This window comes from Drosophila sulfurigaster, chromosome X (assembly GCF_023558435.1).
Source record: "Drosophila sulfurigaster albostrigata strain 15112-1811.04 chromosome X, ASM2355843v2, whole genome shotgun sequence".
Taxonomy (NCBI): domain Eukaryota; kingdom Metazoa; phylum Arthropoda; class Insecta; order Diptera; family Drosophilidae; genus Drosophila; species Drosophila sulfurigaster.
In genome coordinates, this window is record NC_084885.1 from 18,083,592 (window position 1) to 18,103,510 (window position 19,919).

General features: G+C 35.4%; 2 protein-coding genes across 7 annotated transcripts in view; one reads left to right on the plus strand and one right to left on the minus strand.

The window, feature by feature from the left end:
* Positions 1 to 3,690: 3,690 nt before the first annotated feature.
* Positions 3,691 to 19,919, plus strand: part of LOC133847952 (frequenin-2) — a 28,649-nt gene continuing 12,420 nt past the window's right edge. Inside the window, exons 1-2 of one of the 5 annotated variants that reach the window (XM_062283296.1) lie at positions 3,691 to 3,771; positions 4,245 to 4,379. The gene's annotated coding sequence lies outside the window, so the exon portion shown is untranslated. Of the gene's footprint in view, positions 3,830 to 3,946; positions 4,380 to 16,293; positions 16,447 to 19,919 lie in introns of those variants that run through there. The other 4 variants (XM_062283293.1, XM_062283295.1, XM_062283297.1 and 1 more) reach the window with 4 other exon arrangements.
* On the minus strand, positions 6,739 to 7,593 carry LOC133849091 (uncharacterized). 2 transcript variants are annotated; one of them, XM_062284965.1, is made up of 2 exons: positions 7,257 to 7,593; positions 6,739 to 7,198 (listed from the first exon to the last, which is right to left on the minus strand). In XM_062284965.1, exons 1-2 carry the CDS (start codon positions 7,332 to 7,334, stop codon positions 6,821 to 6,823), a joined length of 456 nt encoding a protein of 151 aa, XP_062140949.1. In that variant the 5' UTR covers positions 7,335 to 7,593; the 3' UTR covers positions 6,739 to 6,820. The 2 variants fall into 2 exon arrangements, with proteins under 2 accessions (XP_062140949.1, XP_062140948.1); XM_062284964.1 differs by having other exon boundaries at positions 6,742 to 7,591.

Genomic DNA, 19,919 nt, shown 5'->3' on the forward strand with positions numbered 1-19,919 from the left:
TTGAATTTCGAAAAATACTTAGCACATTTTCAATCAAATTCATTATGCTAGTAATATTAATAATAAGCACTTATTATAAGGCAAAAACCATTGATTAACTTCTTACTACCAAAATTACATTGTTATGGCATATTGCTTATGGGTCTTCAGAAATAAGTAATTCATGTGGTAGTTACTTCTTATGGCAAGAGGAAAATATTAATTTCCCGTCAGAAGTCAGACTTTTCAACACATAACAGGTAAGTGGCTGAAGCAGCTGACTGATTATTGATTATTTCATCGTCGCTTTTATGTGTCCAGCTTAAGAGTTATTAACGTAATTGCATAATATCGCTTGCTGATGGTAAGTGTAAGTGTATAAGCTAAAATCGAGTGTGAGCATTTCTGGCATAGAGAGTATTATAAAGTGGTGTACTTATAGATATTCTTTACTTATAGTAGTAGGATTTTCTAGAGTAGAAAAAGGGTATCAAAAATTGCGTATGTTAAAAATAATGAGCATAAAAAAGTTTGTTATCAAAAGGATTAAAGAAATTAAGTAAAAGTAAATAAAATAATTTAAAAAATACTTAGTAAAGCTATAGATTTTGTTTGACTTTAAGCGAGTTAAATTTGCCCTTAAATACACAGCGAAGTGGCCGCTAAGTGAGCTAAATGAGTAGGTATCTTAATGGCGACTATTTGCACTTTGAATTTAATTAACTTGCCCGCAGTTTGGTTGTGTTTTAGTTCAGTCAGCTATTTGGGCATTGAGCTTTCAGCTTTTGCATGCAGTTAATACGAAAATGAAACAAGTCGACGCTGGATCCATTGGCACGTTCATAGTTTGCCCATAATGCGAGAACGCACAACTCGTAAATTTTTTTGGAGCTGCGAACGTATGAGGCGCATTTAATGGGCGGCAGCCAAAAGCCAATCGACGCACCTAAGCAGAATCGAATGCGGATGCCGACTAGGCGCTGCTTCAGTCGCGAACGTGCCATTGACGCTAATGTCGACAGCGACGCTAACTGCGAATGCGACAGCGACTGCGACTGCGGCAGAATTGACGGGGCTTTGAATGCGGCAATAAACGGAACGCGTAAACGAAAATGCCGGGGAATTGAACATAGCAAATTATTGTTTATTTGTTTTAATTGAACTGATCGGACGAGTTGCGAGTTGCGATGGACGATGGGCGATGGGAATGCGACTGGGAATGAGAATGAGGTGCTTTCCAGCCGATGCGAGAAAATACAAATGCTGTAAAAATGTGTATTTGTTGTTATTGTTCATGGAGCGAAAATTGGAAATTCATGTACGTAGGCAACAAAAAAAAACAAAATTAAATAAATACAACAAATAATTTTGCATTGTGGCAACATTTATCTGTGTCGTTTATTTATTTGTTTTGCTCGTTTTTGCACGACGCCGCTGCTGCTGGCAGAGCTAATTTTATAGATAGAAAATACAAAGAACAAAAAAAAAAGAAAGAAAACAGTATAAAAGCTATTTTTGTTTTTATTTGGCAGCCTTTCATTATAAATAGTTAGGCAGGCAGCCTAGATATGCAGAAAGGCAGACGTCTACTTTCCACTGCTGCTGCCATTGCCACTGCACAGGCAAACGTGTGATGCACAGGCAATTAGCGTGCCACAGCAGAGCATCGCTTGCAGAGGGATTATGATGAGCAGAAGTATTAGGCGGCAGCTTGAGAGAATGACTGCAAAATTGATAATGATGTCAGGACATCCTTAGGCGGCATTATGTAGAAGTCTCGTTTGCTTCATTACTAGAACAAACTAAACTAAATTTAATTAAAGTAAAAAAAAAAACTGGCGATGACATTATATGAAAGAAAATTATGAAGAAAACAAAGTCAAAGTTGATTCAGCATTTGTTGCAAGCAATCGGATCAATAAGATACTCGTAATATACTTCCGTTTCTCCACAAATTACTGGAATCACCTCAATATATCATCTAAGAGAATCACGCAATTATTTAATAAATCATGGATCTATTTAACAAATGGCTGCAGATAAAAGGCAGTCACACTATGGCATTAACATTAATACAAACGAAACGAAAAAGAAGAGAAGAAAAATGCAAGCTGAACAGACAAATGTAATCCAAGCACATCAATCAACCGAATCGAGCCTGCCGAATAACATTTTTAATGCGTGTGCATCGGCAATTATGCAGTTCGATATTTTGAAACAATAAATACGCTTAAGGTTAAAAGAGAGAAAAGATAATTAAATGCTTAAAGACTTAAGTTGCAAACGAAACTGAATATACTTTTCTACAAATTTTGATGACTTTCTATAACTTTAGAGTAAGTAAATTTTGTTGAAATGATTTTTTATAATTAATGAATTGGTTATCATTATATAAAGAAAATGTTCATGTAAATAAAGTTATAATGATATCTAACAAATTACTTATAAAACGATACTCATTATTTAAAACTGCAATAAAACATTAATTTGATTATTGAAAATGCAATAGAAATGTCACAAAGTCATGCATGAATCAAGATGTAAAAAATACAACGATGACTAAGTGCAATATACTACAAAACTTATGCCTCATTTGTGGTTTCAATTAATTAATGCTAGTTTCACTGCCCTGAACGATCTTCACACTGCTGAAATGTTTTTCAATTTTCGCTTATTTCAATACTTAGACCAAATGACGAAAATATTGCGACTTTTGATTACTGTGTAGTTCCCTTAGCTGTGCCAAGATTCAAATTACAAAGCTAAACAATGTAATAAATTATTTCGATTTCAATTCAATTTGATTTCAAATTATTTATTTATAAAATGTATTCATCTATTTACATATTTTAATATTTTCAAATTTAACAATTTTCTATTTATTGATTTTACCTACTTTAATATTTGCACACAAAAAGTTTAAAGTAATTTCCTTTTTAAAAAAAATGTATGTTTATTTATTAACATGCCTTAAAATTTTCTAATAATTTATTTATTTTTACATTTATATTTATTCAAATAGTTTCAGCTGTTATACATTTTTATTTATTTAATATTTTAAAATAAATTCTCATTTTGTGTTTTAAGAATTTCTCGGGCTGCAGGTATTTTGTAGTCAATACTCATTGTTTGCAGCGTTGGACGATTCATAGTAAGAAATTCGAATTGTTTTAATTATGGTGATACTATATTTAGGCAAGGAGACCACCAGCGGTTGCAACTAACGATGCTGGTCGCTTATACTCTATGCATGTAGTATTTCATCTGCAAATGATTTCGCTTCAACTTGTTATATTGGCTGGCTAAGTTGCTATCGATGTTGCCGTCGTTTCTGTTGTTGTTGTTGACTGTTGGATTTTTGCAATTAGTCATTGCAAGTAACGAGAGCAACAACAACTGTCGGCACCTGCACAAAAATGCAAAAGTCAATACGTCCCCACGGTCCACTCTCTCCAATTTGCCAGTCTCCATGCTCTGCTCTCCACACTCTTCACTTCCCAATCGCCACTTCCCATTCCTAAATACTCAATCTACAATTTCTTATTGTAGTTCCGCCTACGTCGACGTCGTTTTCCGCTGCTGCTTCTGCTTCTGCTGTTGCTGCTGTTGTTGACGTCGCTGCTGCTGCTGCTGTTACTTTCGTTGTTGCTGCTGCGACTGCTGCTGCTGTTGCTGTTGCTTTTGGCGGCTGCCACTGGGCGGATTTAGCGGATTGTGGGCCACTCGTTTGCCGTTTGCCATTCGCATAAGTTGCATGCTGGGCTCTCGCCTCTGCCTCGCCTGCCTTTCGCTGTTTGCCTTCTTCTCATTGTTATTTTATTTTCGGTTCGCGCGGTTGTGCATATTTTAAGTACACACACAAACACACCAACTTTTTTTCTCTCTCTCTTTTGTAATGTTTTTTTTTTGGTGTTTTTTTTTTTTAGTTGCTGTTATTTTTCATGTGCTTTATTTTCATTAATTCTTTTGGTCTGTAGAAATTTAGAATTTTCTTTTGCGGCGGCGTCGGTTGTCGTGCAAATTCGCGTTAGCCCGTTTAGTTATTCCGTGTCCTATCGTGTCCTCTCTAATTAAATGTGCGCGCTAATGCGCTAAATGGTTTTGTCACTTTGTTTAAGCCACACTCTCGCTGTCTCTCTTTCTCTCTCTCTCTCTCTGTCTCGCGGTGTGTGTTTTTGAACCTATCTCTCTGTGTGTGACCTATAATTATAATTACTTAAGTTTAATCAGTTATTGTTGTTTCATGTTCAACTGTTCAACCACAGCATTTTACAATAGTAGCGGCAACAAAAACAAAAACAGCTACAAAACAACAAAACAATAAAGCAACTATTCTAACAACAACTTGACCACACACACACAGTTGGTCAGTCTGTGGACGTGACTACAGCTGCATACAGGTATGTTAATGCGTCATATAATATGCTATACTTTATACCCACATTGTGTGTGCGTCATATATAGGCCACATGATATCATAATTAAAACGCAAGCCTAAACGCATGAGAAAGTGGCAACTGTGCGTTCTGTGTGTGTTGAGCCACGAAACCGAGAAAATGCCCATTGAATAACTTAAAAGAACAATTCACGTACGTACACGTCGTATGCGTAACTAAGAACGCTTGATTGTGAATTATGAAAATGGGTGTAATAAGCTTCTGGCCATATAAGGTTGCGGCCAGAATGCAAATTTTGTTTCGGTAACAATTCATTGCGAGAGTGCTCACCTATCCAGTTTGCCTATTAGCATTATTATTGTCACGCACTGCTCAGCCTTTGTAAATTGAGAAGTCAAATCACAAAATGATTTTATAAGCAAGAGAGAACACTCGACAAAGCAGTTCTCTGTTTTCAAATCGCTTTCTAGTAATATAACAACAGTTTTGCTACAAGCTTTGGACGTCATTGATTCATTAATTCAATCAATAATTGTTATGATAATCTGATATGAACACCACAGGTTACACCAAAATTAGAATTTGTGTTATAAATAGTTTCTCTAGTTATTCAAGAAAACTTCGTTCAAACTAAGTAACAAAATTTCACAAATAAAGAAAAAATATAATAGTGTTTTCATCATAATTCTTTAGATATGTATGTATAATTAATAAATTGATTAACTTATTATGATCAATGCATACGCAGTATTTCGGATTACAAACAACACGAAAATGTGTTTCATGAATACTACTTGGCGTATACTTAAAATTAAGTATACGTATTTTAAGTATAGGTATGAATGTATAAACTTAATTCGGAATGTATATTGCTAAAAATATTACGATCAATGCATTTGCAGTATTTCAAATAACAAAAATGTTTTTTACGAATACAACGTGCCGTATACTTAATATGATGTGTACGTATAACATTGCAAAAAGGTGTTTAAATTTTCTTCACTCTCAACTTATTGAAATGTTAAAAAAATACATAGGGAACAATTACGTTAACTGCAAAAAACGCGTTGCGTATACGTAATTTTAAGTATGCACTAAGAACGTACCATGAAATTGAGAAGAGAACTTTTAATCCCAAGTATAACATTTTCTAATGTGATTTCCAATTTGTTTAACTCTAAACATACAAAATAAAGAATAGGAAAAATTTGATCGCGTAGTCAAACAAATTTTGGTGCGTATACTTAATATTAAGTATACCCCGCTTATCACGAAATATCGATGAGGATTTTGTATTTCTTAAACTCTCAGCTCAAGTAATATAGAATCCACCTAAAAAAAAGCGTAGATCGCGATTTCATGAGCATCACGAGGCGTATACCTAATATTAAGTATACCACGCGTACTACCAAATTGAAACAAGAATATTGCATATTTGACACTCTCAACTCAGGAAATATATAATGCCGCTAAAAACAGCAAAGATGCCGTTTTTTGGAAAGTTCACGTGGCGTATACTTAATATTAAGTATACCACATAGAACAATGCAAACATAAAAACGAGAAAACTTGTATAATACATAAATCAATAACACAAATTTGTAACGGATAAAAACAAATCGCACAACATTAAAAACGAACAAAAAATTTAATTATTCTAGAAAGAATTTGGCTTGACTAAGCCAATGTATAAAATATATACAAAAAATATATATTCTATGTATTGTATATGCATTTGGCGTGTATGCTTTTATGTGTTTATATATATACGTTTAATTGTGTGCGAAAATATGTGCTAGGATATGTGTTAGGGCGAAGGGTGTTTCTTTTTTTCTTTTGGTAGACATTTACTCTCGACTAAAGAAGCGTTCATGCGTTGCGTTCCGTTGCTCGCTTGGTTTTTTTTGGCTTGGCGAAACTGACTTTTAATTGCGAAAAATGTGCTTAAATAAAATGAGAATCGTGTAAATAGAAATTTTTAGATTTCAAGTTTCACAAATGAACAGATCATTAGAATAAGCTTGAGGTCTATGGAAAATTTAGTGGCTACTGTGAGAAAAATTATACAGATTCCAGAACAGAAACAGCGCGTTTCGAAATTGCGGGTGTAACGGAAAGAGGCGGAATTATCGTGAATTTGTATATACAATAAAATTCACGTTAAATACGCTGCGCTGCTCTGCTCTCGTGAACAAAAGCCGCAATGTAAATGTGATCTATTTGGAATTATTAGTCCAAATTTGGATAGAGTGAAAGTGCAAAATACTTTGAGTATAGCAAATTGGATTGTTTTGCTGGCCATTTAAGGCCTTTTTGAGTCAGAGGTGCTACGGTAATAAGAGCAACACAGATAAATGAAAATATCATTGAAATTGTTTACATTTTATTGATGATTTTGTAACAAGGCCATTTACATGTGTTAAAAGTATTTGTAATTTTGAAATCTAATACTGCAATCGAAGTCTGCGTCTGCGTCTGCGATTCACCTCTGGCAATTGACCCAGCAACAGAAAGTCAATGGCGAGACGCCATTTGGTCTCTGACGCCTCAATGGCGAGCAGAAACCACGCGAGTGAGATTATGAATCGCATTAGGTAGACGGCATCGTTGATGAGCCAAGCCGAACAACTGGGACAGAAGTGAAATACGAATCTCGACCAATTGCCTTGCGAAGTGGCCAACATATGCATGATTTGATGGCAAAAATTGAACAGCGGCTGCCACATTGAGAGCAGCACATAGTCGACCACAAAGAAAAGGCCGAATGTCTCTGGCAGCAACAAGAACTTTCGCAGCATCAGCGAACAGTGCCTTTTGATCCACTGTGGCCGATAATGTAATAGGGTTAACAATAGACCGCTGGTAAAAAATACTGCTGACCAGTTGCGTGGCTCTGGCTGAGCCGCTTCGCCTTCTTCGGACAGGCTGTTGCCATTCAAAATGCGTAGCACATGCCATTGATTCCACTGCATCGCCAGACCGAGAGTTAGCAGCAACAGTGACTCATAGAAATCACGCACCAGTTCGGCGGCTTGTTTCTGCATTCTGCGTAAGCGAACTTGAGTCATTGCTTTGATGTGTGAGTTAACAATTTGGAGTTGGGAAATTCAGTTAATGTTATTCCGATTTCAATGGGTTCTTTTTGCAATCAAATTTGTAGCCAGTGAAAGCTAATGCTTAAATGTAAATTCTGGAGATTTATCTTTACAAATAAGATTGACAATCTTTGCAAAGCTTCTATTAATGTGAACATAATATAACATGTTTGATATGTTGTTGATAATAACATATACATAAGTATGTATTAAGAATATAAAGATTGCATTTAAACTTTTTTCTTTTTTTGTTTTTAATCCCAATATTTAAACTGGTTACTGCTACCAACTTATTTGACAGCCCAACAAATTATACATCTGATTTTTGTGGAATATGTCATTAGAACTTGAATACAAATCATTTTAGATAAAATTAACATTAATATTTTAACTTGTTTTGTTATGTTTACATTTATTAAAATACAAAATGTATTCACTAAAATCGACATATTTAATATACATATGAGGCTAATGACTTGCAATAAGCTGCAAATCAAACTCAGTCGTAGATAAGAAGTTTCGGCATTATTTTGAGATGCTTGAAAAATGTGATGTCATGGAAATGTCTATATCCCCTAGACAAAAACAAGATTTCGTTGTGATTTTGATAATAAATTGAATGAAATCGACATCTTTGTCGCCTCGTCGCCACGAATGGATAATGTGTTGTTACATTGTACAAGCCTTTTGTGGTCTCGCTATATGCCATTTGATTGTAGTGCTGTTTTCGTGGTGGCTCGCTTTCGCTTTCTGTTTCTGTTTCGGTTTCGGTTTTGTATTTGGCTTTGGGTTTGCGTTCTATTAGTTTGCCTAGCTGGTCTGGTTTGGTCCTCTGGTCGCCTCTTCTTATTGTGTTTGGCAAATCGTTTGCTATAAAGCCAACTACATAATGTATCTGTAGGCGAAGACAGTGGGCCATTGGGGGTTGTGTTGGTGTTGGGGTTGGGGTTGGGGTTGGGGTTGAGGCACATAAAAATGCTAAACCAGCGCTATGCTGGCGTCGCAGAGGCAGACATCCTCCGACTCATATGTAAGCTTCAATGAGTTCGCGTGTGTGTCTCGCTTTGTCTATGCGTGTGTGTGTGTGTGTATGTGGAAGAGGAGAGGAAAGCTAGCTGGATAATGCGTGTTTTCCTTGATTGCATGCTTCGATAGGAGGATATGAGGCGACTGCAAACATGCCGCTCAACATTCCATCTGCTTTTCTTTTCTCTGCTGTTTTGTTCTGTTCTTTTCCATTTCTTATAATACCCTGAAAATGCGACCCCAAAAGGGGTATATTATATGACAAATTAATTAATATATTACTGTGTAGAAAATTTACTTCTTATAGAAACTCAATTGCCAAATGACAGGGTATCAGGCAGTCAAGTTTGATTGGATCAATTCATGCTTGTTTTTGCTTTTGCTTTTTTTTGTTGTTGATGAGATTATCGTGATTTTGCTCATTTGGTTTTTGTTCATTTCTGTTTGGCCTTTGACCCGACTGCTTTGTCCTGTACTCTCGCACTTATAATCATTTGCCAAAGGCCAAGCAAAGAACTTATTGAGATTTCATGATTGTAATACACGAGCTTACAAGTTCTTCGTCGCCGTCGCCGTCGCCGTCTTCTGTTGACTCTCGAATGTCGATTGTCGATTGTCGACTGGCGACTGTTGTTCGCTGTTGTTGTCAGGGCTAATTGATTTCCAACTGCAAATTGTCGATGAGCTGTTGGCTAAGAGGTAACTCGGGGACATGCCAACAACGTAACGCAACGTAACGCAACAAAAGCAAAAAACGACAAAACAAAAACAACGAGCAACAACAAGAACAACAACAAAATTTTAATTGTGCTCGGGCACAAGGCACACACATACACACACACACACACACGCTGAGTTGCCTTGCGTTGCCTTCATCATTTGCTGAGGCCAAAGACAAATGAGCGAGCGCCCCGAGAAATATGAATGAGGTCAATAATTGTTTACACTACACTCAAATGCTGTTTACTTGCAGCTATCCAGCAAACGAACGTACAGTGGCTGCCAACAGTCCAATTTGCCTTGAATTTTATGATCTATGAACTAAATGCTAAAGTTCATATTATGTAAGCATCTTTAAATATGCCACTAATTAGTTTTTATTATTAATTTTTATGAGCTGTGGAAATATTTGTGATTATATGTAGTTAATGTGACGCAGAGAGAGAGAAGAAGACTTGAAGAAGAATTGAAGACAAAATTGAATAAGGAATTCTTTATTTCACGAAGGATTTTTCAATTGTTATTATTATTTTATTTTGAACTTTTTTTTACAATGAATATGGTGTAGTAAATTGACAAATATATTGCTATCGACATAGTTTTAGTTTTAAACATTTGATAGGAGTTTAATTTGATTTAGATCTTTAGATTGATCTTAGATTGAGATATTTTCTCTATATTTTCATATCAAAAATCTAAGCAAATTGAAGAGAACATTTAATCAGCATATTTTTAGTTTTGGTTTACATAGCTATAAATATTTGTTTATATTTGAATTTGATTATTATTTTATATTATATTGACTTTTCTTGCACTTCAAAATTATTTGTTAAAGAATGAATATTCTTTATTCACTTGACCAATAAATTTTGACAGCTAACCGAAAGCTTGTTAAGTAAAATCTGGAAATGGACTGTTGCTAACTTTAATTGGAATGGTAAAATGATATATAAATGTATTTTAATGTTTTTCATTCTAATGTTTGTGGTTAACTATGGGCTGGCTTTTTTATTATTAAATTATCGGATAATTTGTCATAAATATTACAAATTCAAAAGTTCAAATCGAGAATAGGCTTTAAATTTGTATTTCATTTACAATAATAATTATAGTTTGCACAAATTTGAAAAGTAGAAAATACGGTTTAAAAAATGTTATCATATATTTTCCAATTTGATCCACTGTGTGGCGGAGGCAATAGACGGAGCAAAGGGCTGGGATGAAAACGGCAAGATGGCAAAAAGTCGACGCGGCGACTACGTAGACGGTTAGTCGGGTGACCGGATGAAGACGGTATGGCAAAGTGTGTGGGTATGTGTGTGTGTCGTGGAGAAGGGGGAGACTTGGGGAAGGGGTGTTTGGATGCCGCTAGTAGACACCTTCCAGAGCTTGCTCAGATTTAGCCTACATGCCATGCCTCCTCCAGCTGCTTTGGACCATTTGACTACTCCAGCCTCTTGTTTTTCTCTCGCTCACATTATGCCCAGCATGTGTGTGTGTTTACTAATGTTATACACACACACACACATACATACTTTGGCATATTTAGACGCTTGCACATACTCGTCGTTGAGTATTTATAAATATATGTACATACTTAAGTATTTAACATTGATTACTCTCGTACACTGCTCCAATTTTAAATCAAAAGAATATGGCATTTTTATTTTAGAGCTATTTCGCGAAAAGAATAACGAGCTGTTTATTATTTTTTCTTTTAGGACATCAAAATAAATATTTGAAATTACCAAGTGTTCATGCAACTTGTTTTTTGGGCGTAAAGTCCTGATTGAAAGTCAAAAAAGATAGCTCCATGGGAACCGATTTACAAATGAATCGAGCTGCCAATTTGGCTGCCAGATTGGTAATCGCATTTCTCCGACCTGATTTGCTGTGCAATTTACAACTCAGAGATGTCTCTTTGCTTTGTGCTGAGTTCGCAATACGTTTTCTATAAGTGAGTCAGACACACACACACACACATACACACGCATACCACATACCCACATGTGTGTGAATGTAGATAGAATGCGGTTAATTCGGCGGCACACAAAAACCACAACTCAGATTGATACCTGATGTTTTTGCCATATATGTATACATATATAGTATTGATTGATGATTGACGTTTATTATTTTTAGTATTAAAATTCGTGCTGTGAATGCGAAACGAAATATCAATCAGTCAAATTTAAGGCACGTTAGATATTTCGAATATCGCCGCTGATCCATCATTTCTCCTTGACTTTTCAGCATGTTAAAAAGAAAATCTTATTTATTCCGTCTTTTTAGCGGCAGAATGTTCTTCTCTAGTCGTAATTAGCTGCAGTTAGTGTGACGGAGTAAATTGTGTAAATTTTCTCAATCTTTATAAGCAAGCATTACACTTTTTATCAAAAGGAAGTAAAAACCTAAAGTAAAACAAGTAAGATATATATTTGGTATATTGATACAGTACATCATTTAAATATTCCGAGGGCTTTTTGGTATATTTATATACTACCATTAAAACATACCATTGATTTCTAAAGATACCAGATTGTCAGCCAAAACAACTTAGACCCTATTTCATATCTTCTCGCTGATCAAGAATGTATATTCTTTATGGGGTCAGAAGTGCTTCTTTCTGGCTATTACACACATTTCCTGCAGGCCCAAAGATACATATGCATAAATATTGAAAATAAAGAATTTAAAAACTGCCGAACCTCTTTTGAGCTAAAAAGAATTGCATAAAGGCAGCTGTTGTATAATAAATTGTTCGCTTACTTACACGTATTTTCAATTTGTTAACCGTAAAGTAGGCAAAGCAAGCATTACATTATTAATCAAATCTTGCGGCTACGCTATTCTGCTCTGCGCTGCTCTCCGCTGCGGCGTCAGTGTTAAAGTGGTGTATTAAATAAGTAGCCTGATTATCGTCCCAATTGGCCAGTTCAACTGGGTTATTATGTTATTTAAAAGCCACGCGACGCATGTTAAATTCATAACATAAAATGCTTGGGCTGCTTTTTGGATGCCCAACAAATAGCGCTGAGGTCACCGGGTTGGAATTTGAGCAGAGCAGCAGCAGCAGCAGTAACGAGGACGAAAACTACAAAACCAGCCAGGTGAAAATAATTACAGAGAATTTGAAAATCCCATGAATTTGATATGCGGCTACGGTAAAGAGAAATGAGTAAATATTATAATAGTTTCACTATTAATTAATGGTTTCGTATTTCACTGAAAATGTATACATTTAAGTTAATATTTCCATAGTGCAAATTAAAAGTTTTATATTAAATATTTATTTTCATCAATTCTATTTGATAAACTAAAATTAATATTTTTAGTTTCCTCAGATAAAATTAATAAGACTGATTTTAGAGTCTAGATGATTTTCTATTGCCTTTTAAATATGTAAGCAAAAGCAATAAAATTTTGAAGCAAATCTAAATACATATTGTAACATTTTGTTAATAATTAGTATCTGTTTTACTAAAAATCAGTAGTTTTTTTGAATTGTAAGTATACAGAAGTAAAAGACTTGCTGAAATCAAGAATAAAAAATTGTGAATCAAGATTATACAATGTTAAAATTCAACCAAAAAGATTTATTTTTAAATCACGCTAAAAATTCTACAACAAATCTTTATTGCTTAATCTTTAAATTCAATATTGTAAACTTGTTTCAAGCATGGAAATAAATAATAAAGAGATAGTTAATAAAAGTCAAATCAAGATAATTGTGGAGGTACACATTAAAATATTTATGTTATAAAAAGCAAAAAACATTAACTCTGTCCACACTTTAGTTAAAATGGCATCGACACGAAACGTCGCAGCTCTTAAATTGAATAACATCTGGGGGTTTTACAAAATACAGACATCTGCAAAAATACTCCATTACATCATAGAAGAAAATGAGCTTATTGGCGAAGCCGCGAAATGTGTTCTGGAATCTGGCTAATATTCCGAGTCTGACACAATGTTTTCTTGCCATTTGCCGACTTCAAGATGCTTTGCCATGCAAACTTTGACCCCAAATTTGACCCATTTGTTGGGTGCCCCTCCCATTGCGTTCACTGCAGAAAGTATTCAGCCCTCGAGCTGCTTTTGTTTGCGCCGCGTGATTTTTGAAAACGGGCTGCAGAATTTTATACGATTCAAGCAATTTCTTCTTATTTTTTGTATTGTATTGCAAATGCCAAGTTAAAGTTCAGAAAACATTTTCACTGTGTCTGATAAGTATTTTGTTAGCCAATCGAGCCAATGTTGTTATTGTTGTTGCTCTTTTGGCATGGTTAAGAATAACAACCATCGAAATTTTGGGGAGCTCAGTATCGCGCTCAAGGAAATGAGTGTTGCTGATTTGACGCATTTAGATTAGATGAGATTTCTTTGTGTTTTTTAGCTGCGGGCAGGCGCCAAAACTGCCGCCTATGAACAGAAGCTTAAAGTTGCCGTCGTCCTCAACGAAAGCTTGTGGTGAATAGAGAGAACGAGAGAGAGAGAGAGCGACCATGTAAAAGCTTTCTCAGAAAATGAACGTGGTGGTTGGCAATCTGTTGTCTGGGACGAGAGGAACTAAGGACTCGTCTCGTAACGTCTCGTCTCGTCTTGCTCGCTCGCTTGCGTAGGAGTTAACGCTCGTAATGTCAATTGGTTGTATTCCAAGCTTGTGTGCGAAATTTTTATGCCGTTAGCCCGTTGAAAATGTTGCCAGCAACCGGAGTATAATGAAGGGTATATGGGAAAAGGTAGAAATAATAAAATTAATAACTGTTTAACTAAATTAAATATGGCAAAAAAATAATAAGATAATACATCTGAATTATCATTATTATTATTATTATTATTATTATTATTATTATTATTATTATTATTATTATTATTATTATTATTATTATTATTATTATTATTATTATTATTATTATTATTATTATTATTATTATTATTATTATTATTATTATTATTATTATTATTATTATTATTATTATTATTATTATTATTATTATTATTATTATTATTATATTTTATGTGAACAAGAGGGTATCTTGTAGTCGACTACAAATCTCTCACTTCTGATGCCTGTGCCTTTTTCTTAGCGTTCGCATCCCAGACAAAAGAACACACTCTCCTACACTCACGCACACACACATACAAGCTCACTCGTAGCGCCCGCGTACATATTAATGCGATAATATTTCGTATACGCAGCATGGGCTGATGGTTTACATTTTCCGTCTTCTTTTTTTAGGTCAGGTAGGGAACTTAAATTAATAAAAATGATAAGAGAAAATAACAAAATGCATAACGTAATTAAAAATTTCACAACAAAGAAAAAAAAAACAAAATATGTGTGCTGTACATGTAGCACATGACTTGAAAATGCGAACAGGATGCTGGAAATTAATCTAACTCTTCATTAAATTAATTGATATTAATGAGCGACTACTGACTCATAAAAGAAAGCTCACACCAAGCGACGATAACGAAATGTACGAAGTGAAATCAAATGCGAGCATGAACTCGCAGCTGACACCCGGTGACAATTCGACTGCAATTTGCAGTGGGCGAGATAGAAAAGACTGTCTGTACTCCATGATAATTTCAAAAATTATAATATAAATTTAAAGTACTTTAAATGTTAAACTTAAAGTGTGTGTTTAGTTGACAAATTAAATTATATTGCTTCTTGCATTCAAATGCAAATATAACTATTCACTATATTTTGCTTTAATTTAAAGATATGGATAGATAGAAAACTAATTTGAATGCTCATCAAATACAAAAACGACATTTCTTTAGATTTAAAAAAAATATACTTGGCTACAGAAATTTATTGTTAATCAAAGTATAAAATTAAATATATATAATGATAAATTATATGCTAAGTTCGAGATTTGAACAATAATTTTTCTCTGTTCCCTAATTCTCTCATATTTTAAAAAATAACTCTTTATTAAAATAATATACTACTTGGAAAATAAAATATTTATCTGAAAGAATGTTACTTTAAAATTCGTAAAGTGATTTTTAAAGCAATATTTCCTGCTAATTATAAGGAATATTTATAGTAAATTGTTTAAAGCTGTAGCCTCCTCGCAAATTAGCATCTTAGCAATGGCGCAAAAAAAAACTACAGCATACTTTTCGGCTGAATGGAATTTGTATTCAACATGGGCGAGAGCATGAATAAGCTAATTTGGCTTCTCCTACTTCTCCTACAAATAATAGCACGTACATTTATTTATTTAATGACCTTTCCACACAGCATTCTACTTTGTTTTTTTTTTATTGTGTTATTTTATTTTATTTTTTTTGGTTTTTTAAATGAACAAATTTCCGTAGGGACAACAAATCACAATGCGTCAGCTGATTTAATTTACTGTTGCACATTTGATGTGGTGGCAGCTGACAAAATGAACAATGAGTACTGGGGAGAGACAGAGAGAGAGAGTGAGAGAGCAAAAAGAAAAAAATGTGCGAGATGTAAGAAAAGCAGCGATTAATTAAACTATTCTGTCGATATTATATGTGTATGTATTTGTGTGTTTTGCCTTTGGCAATGTCGAGCACTGAGCGCAATTTCCATTGCCATTGGCATAGAAATTGCGATTGCGATTCCGATTGCGACATGGCGATGGCGATGGCGATTGCGGCTGAAGCTGTGGCTGTGGCTGTGGCTCTGGCTGCTGTGTCCTGAGAGACGGACTCTGACTGAGGCTTTTTTCGGCAAATCGTTTTGAAAGCTCGCTCCGGGAGCAAAGTCCAACTCGCTTCTAAAGAGCATAACTTCACAATCTCTGTGTGTGAGTCTGTGTTTGTGTATGTGTGTGTGTGTGTGTGTGTGTGTGCGAGTGTTGAGCTTCCTCGTCGTTTGGCTCCGGTCGTCGGTGGTATCAACAAGGACATTCGACCTACTGTTGATTGCGCACCGAAGCTTTTCAGTTGATTTTCAGACCCTGCCAAGTACGGAACACGAGTGCTGCGATTGGTGGGGTCAAGAGCAAGCGAGCGAGCGTCTAATCTAAAGCATACAGCGTGTTCTTACTTTTTTTTTTGCTCGCTCCCATCCTCTCGAATTCCAAAAGAAAAACATTCAAAATATACTAAAAATAACCAAAAGAATTCAATAATATTATTGTCATTTAACAATTGTGTGTGTGAGCGGTGTCTGTGAGTGTGAGTGTCTGTTTTTCTCTGGCGTCCGGCTCGATTCCAATTGTTGGTGAACATCGAAGGTATTTCCCAAGCAATTGTTATTGTCTCTTAATCTTTTTGTTGTTGTTGTCGTTGTTGTTGTTATCGACATGTTATGCCATTTACAATACGTTTGTTGCTTCTCATATTTTTTTGTCGTGTAACATGTGCAAAACAGAAAAAAATAAGAACCAGAAAATGTCAAGTGTATTTGAGTAAAATATGCAGAGTCGTCGACGGTCGCAAGTATGCGGCTGACTTATTGATAAAGCCACACAACACACACCCAGATAAATTTACAAAAATTTGCACCCACACAGACACAGAAACACAGAGAGATAGAAATGCCGAGACAGACGGACGAATAGACGGACAGACGGAAGGGAACCTTTGGGAAGACCGCACTGAAAAACGAGTCTGACAACTTAACGACTTACTTAGTCAAATAGAGAGAGGTACGACAACGACAACGACGACGACGGCAAAAAATAACATTGCCCAAAAATATAACGAGTGGATGGCATGACAGCGGAAAGACAGAGACAAAGAGAGAGAGAACGAAAGAGAGAGCGAGTTGAGTTGAGTTGGTAATGGGAGATTTGAGGGGGAGGGCGCTGCATACGTTGAGTAAAAAGGCAGCCTAATAGACTGTCGGACCAGGCCAAAAAGGGTAACACCCACCCACCCTCACACACACACACACACAAACACACACACGTATTCAAAATGACAGCACAGAGAAGACACTGTGTTAATATATTCCAATTTTTGTTGTTGCTCTTGTGTGTGTGTGAGTGTGTGCTCTTCTTGTTTTTCATAGCCGAAACCAAAAAAGGTGTCCGAAAAATGCCTTTAGAAGCTGTGCGGCCATTTTTGCTTTGGGGCCTTTTACTCTTCGACACTTTGTTGTTGCGCTTTGCCACCGTTATATTTGCCCTCAGCGATAGTCTTCGTCTCCTTCCGCCTCTTCTTCTTCTACTTTTTGTTGATTCTGTTGCTGTGGCGGCCGCTAAAGTTGCCGTGGCTTCCGAAATTGAATGAATATAATCAAATCAGAATGAAAGAGGTTATGCAAATTTTCTTACGCGCGCGTGTATTTGGCTCCAACTTTCAACTCTCTATCTTTTTGCCTAGGTTCCTCTTTCTAATTCCGTTTCTCCCACACACACACACATTCTACCTCTCTCGTTCTTTCTCTCTCTTGCTCTATCTCTTTCAGTTTCGTGTGCAAAACTTTCGCCGGATAGTTGTTTGTAGCTGGGAGTTACAGTAAGTTGTTGTGTTGCTGTTCGAAATTTGCATAATTTACAACGCTAGGTAATAGCCAAGAATACATGTGTTGCAACATTCTCTCCGAAAAAAAAACAGAGGATTCCCTTTTTGCTTTTGCACTTTTGAGTTTCCAAATTTCACATTGAATGTTTGAACTTTCGGGCCTCTCTCATTGCAAATAGCTCGTAGTCATTGTGACTAGACCAAAAAGCAACAACAAAAGCAGCAGCAATAGGAAAAAATTGTGTTTTGCATGTCGAGCACATCACACACGTAGTCATCGTTGCATCGTTTAAAACAATCACATGACACACAATACATTAAAGCACTTCCCTCACATGATATAAGACACAAAAAGAGCAACAACATCGTTTACGAACAACTGAACTGTCTGTTATTAAGTATACGTATTTTTTTGTCATGCCACTTGATTCGCAACAAGGACAACACAATAAAATTAATGGCACAAATAAAAACAAAAGCAATCGAATACATAAACATAAGCAAGCGAAGAACGACAGCGAGATACTCTAAAATCGCATCGTAAATAAAATCGACTACATTTTGCAAATTTGACACAAACGGAAACTCTTAAATCACGAGTGTGCAAAGATAGCTCACGAATATAGCTTAGGCTGCTTTTATAAAGTAAATGTCTGGCAATATCATTAATTATTTGTCTGTAGGTGTACTATAAATGACTAGCTTTAAAGGATGTTTAAGTACTGGGTAATATATTATCGTCTGAGAGTATAAACTAAAAAGTGCAAGTCATTAAAAAAGAAAATTGCTTGCATAGAAGCAAAACAGGTTGGAGCCACAGAAATACTTAGAAACTAACGACTTAGTTGAGCATAAGAATATGATATGCTTACTGCATACAATTATTATATAATGTGGAGAAACTGAAATATATTTTGAACGCATGTTTACATTCTTATACGATTTATATATTCTGATAATGCCAGACGTAAGATTCAAGGAGAAGAAACTAGTAGAGAAACTTCAGCATATATTGATAATACTTTTCATTTTGTTTATATTTACTTATTTAACGCTCAAAATTGGCAAGACATTTGAATTTATCAGAAAATTTCAAAGATTGTTGGGCTAATTGATTGAAAATTTGTATTTATCTAATGCCAGAAGTGATCATTATTATCATGGAATCATTAGGTCTATGAAGAAGAAGAAATTGAAGAACATTTATTTTATTATATTTTAGTATTTAATTATGAAAAATTCAACCCCTAGGATTTGTAATAAATATTTTTCCTCATTTACTTCATTGCTTTTGCTATTGCATAAATAACTCTCGACCTCTGCACTGGGTTTCAGTCATTCACCATCTGATATAACATTGCTTTAATCCAGACAAATTTTCAATCAATTAGCCCAACATTCTTTTTTGTGTAATGTATTCTCTACACATTCGCGTAACATTTGCAGCCAATCTAAGATTGCCCAGCTGCAGGCTCTTCTGGCCTCAGCTATCAACCACTTTTAATGTGGTTTTTTTGGTCTGCACCCAAAAAAAAGAGGCATAAAAAAAACCAACAAATTGTCGTTAACACTCGTTGGGCAATGTGCTGGTGTTTCGTGTGGTGTTTTTTTTTTTGCTTTTTTGCGCCATCGTATCCATCGTGTTTACAAGTCGCTTGGCAATTATTCAATTTAATGTCCGACGCCATCGGGCATTTTATATAATTTGAAATGCACGCAACAGCAACAGCAAAAGCTTCACAACTGCACTTCTAGTATATCCGGAAATAACGTAATGTTTTGCAAAAAGTCCATTTTACTTTGAAGGGCAGAGAAGTAGGAGGGGCGGAGGGGCGGAGGAGGCAACAATGAAGTCTATGTGGGGATCCATGTAATCGACTTTTCGTAACGTTCACGTGCAAGTGTTTCTGCTCTGAGTAATATGACAATCTTCACATTTATTTCATTCAAATTTCGCCGTCTGACAAATTCAGCTTCGCCTTGTCCATTGCCTATGGCAGAAAACAACTTCCGTCGGCAGTATGAGAAAGATGCCTGGCTACGATATTGCTCCACAGACATTCTCAGTTTTCATATTATAAGTTATATTATAGAAACTTGCCCCGTCAGAGTTTGTTCTCTTTGTTGACCCAAGCCGGTAATTGCTTTTGTCTCATTGCAGTGACAAACAATTCTAATTGAATCTTTTGCTACTACGTGTGTATTAATTAGCTATAAAAATATGTTGTTTTTGCTTTAT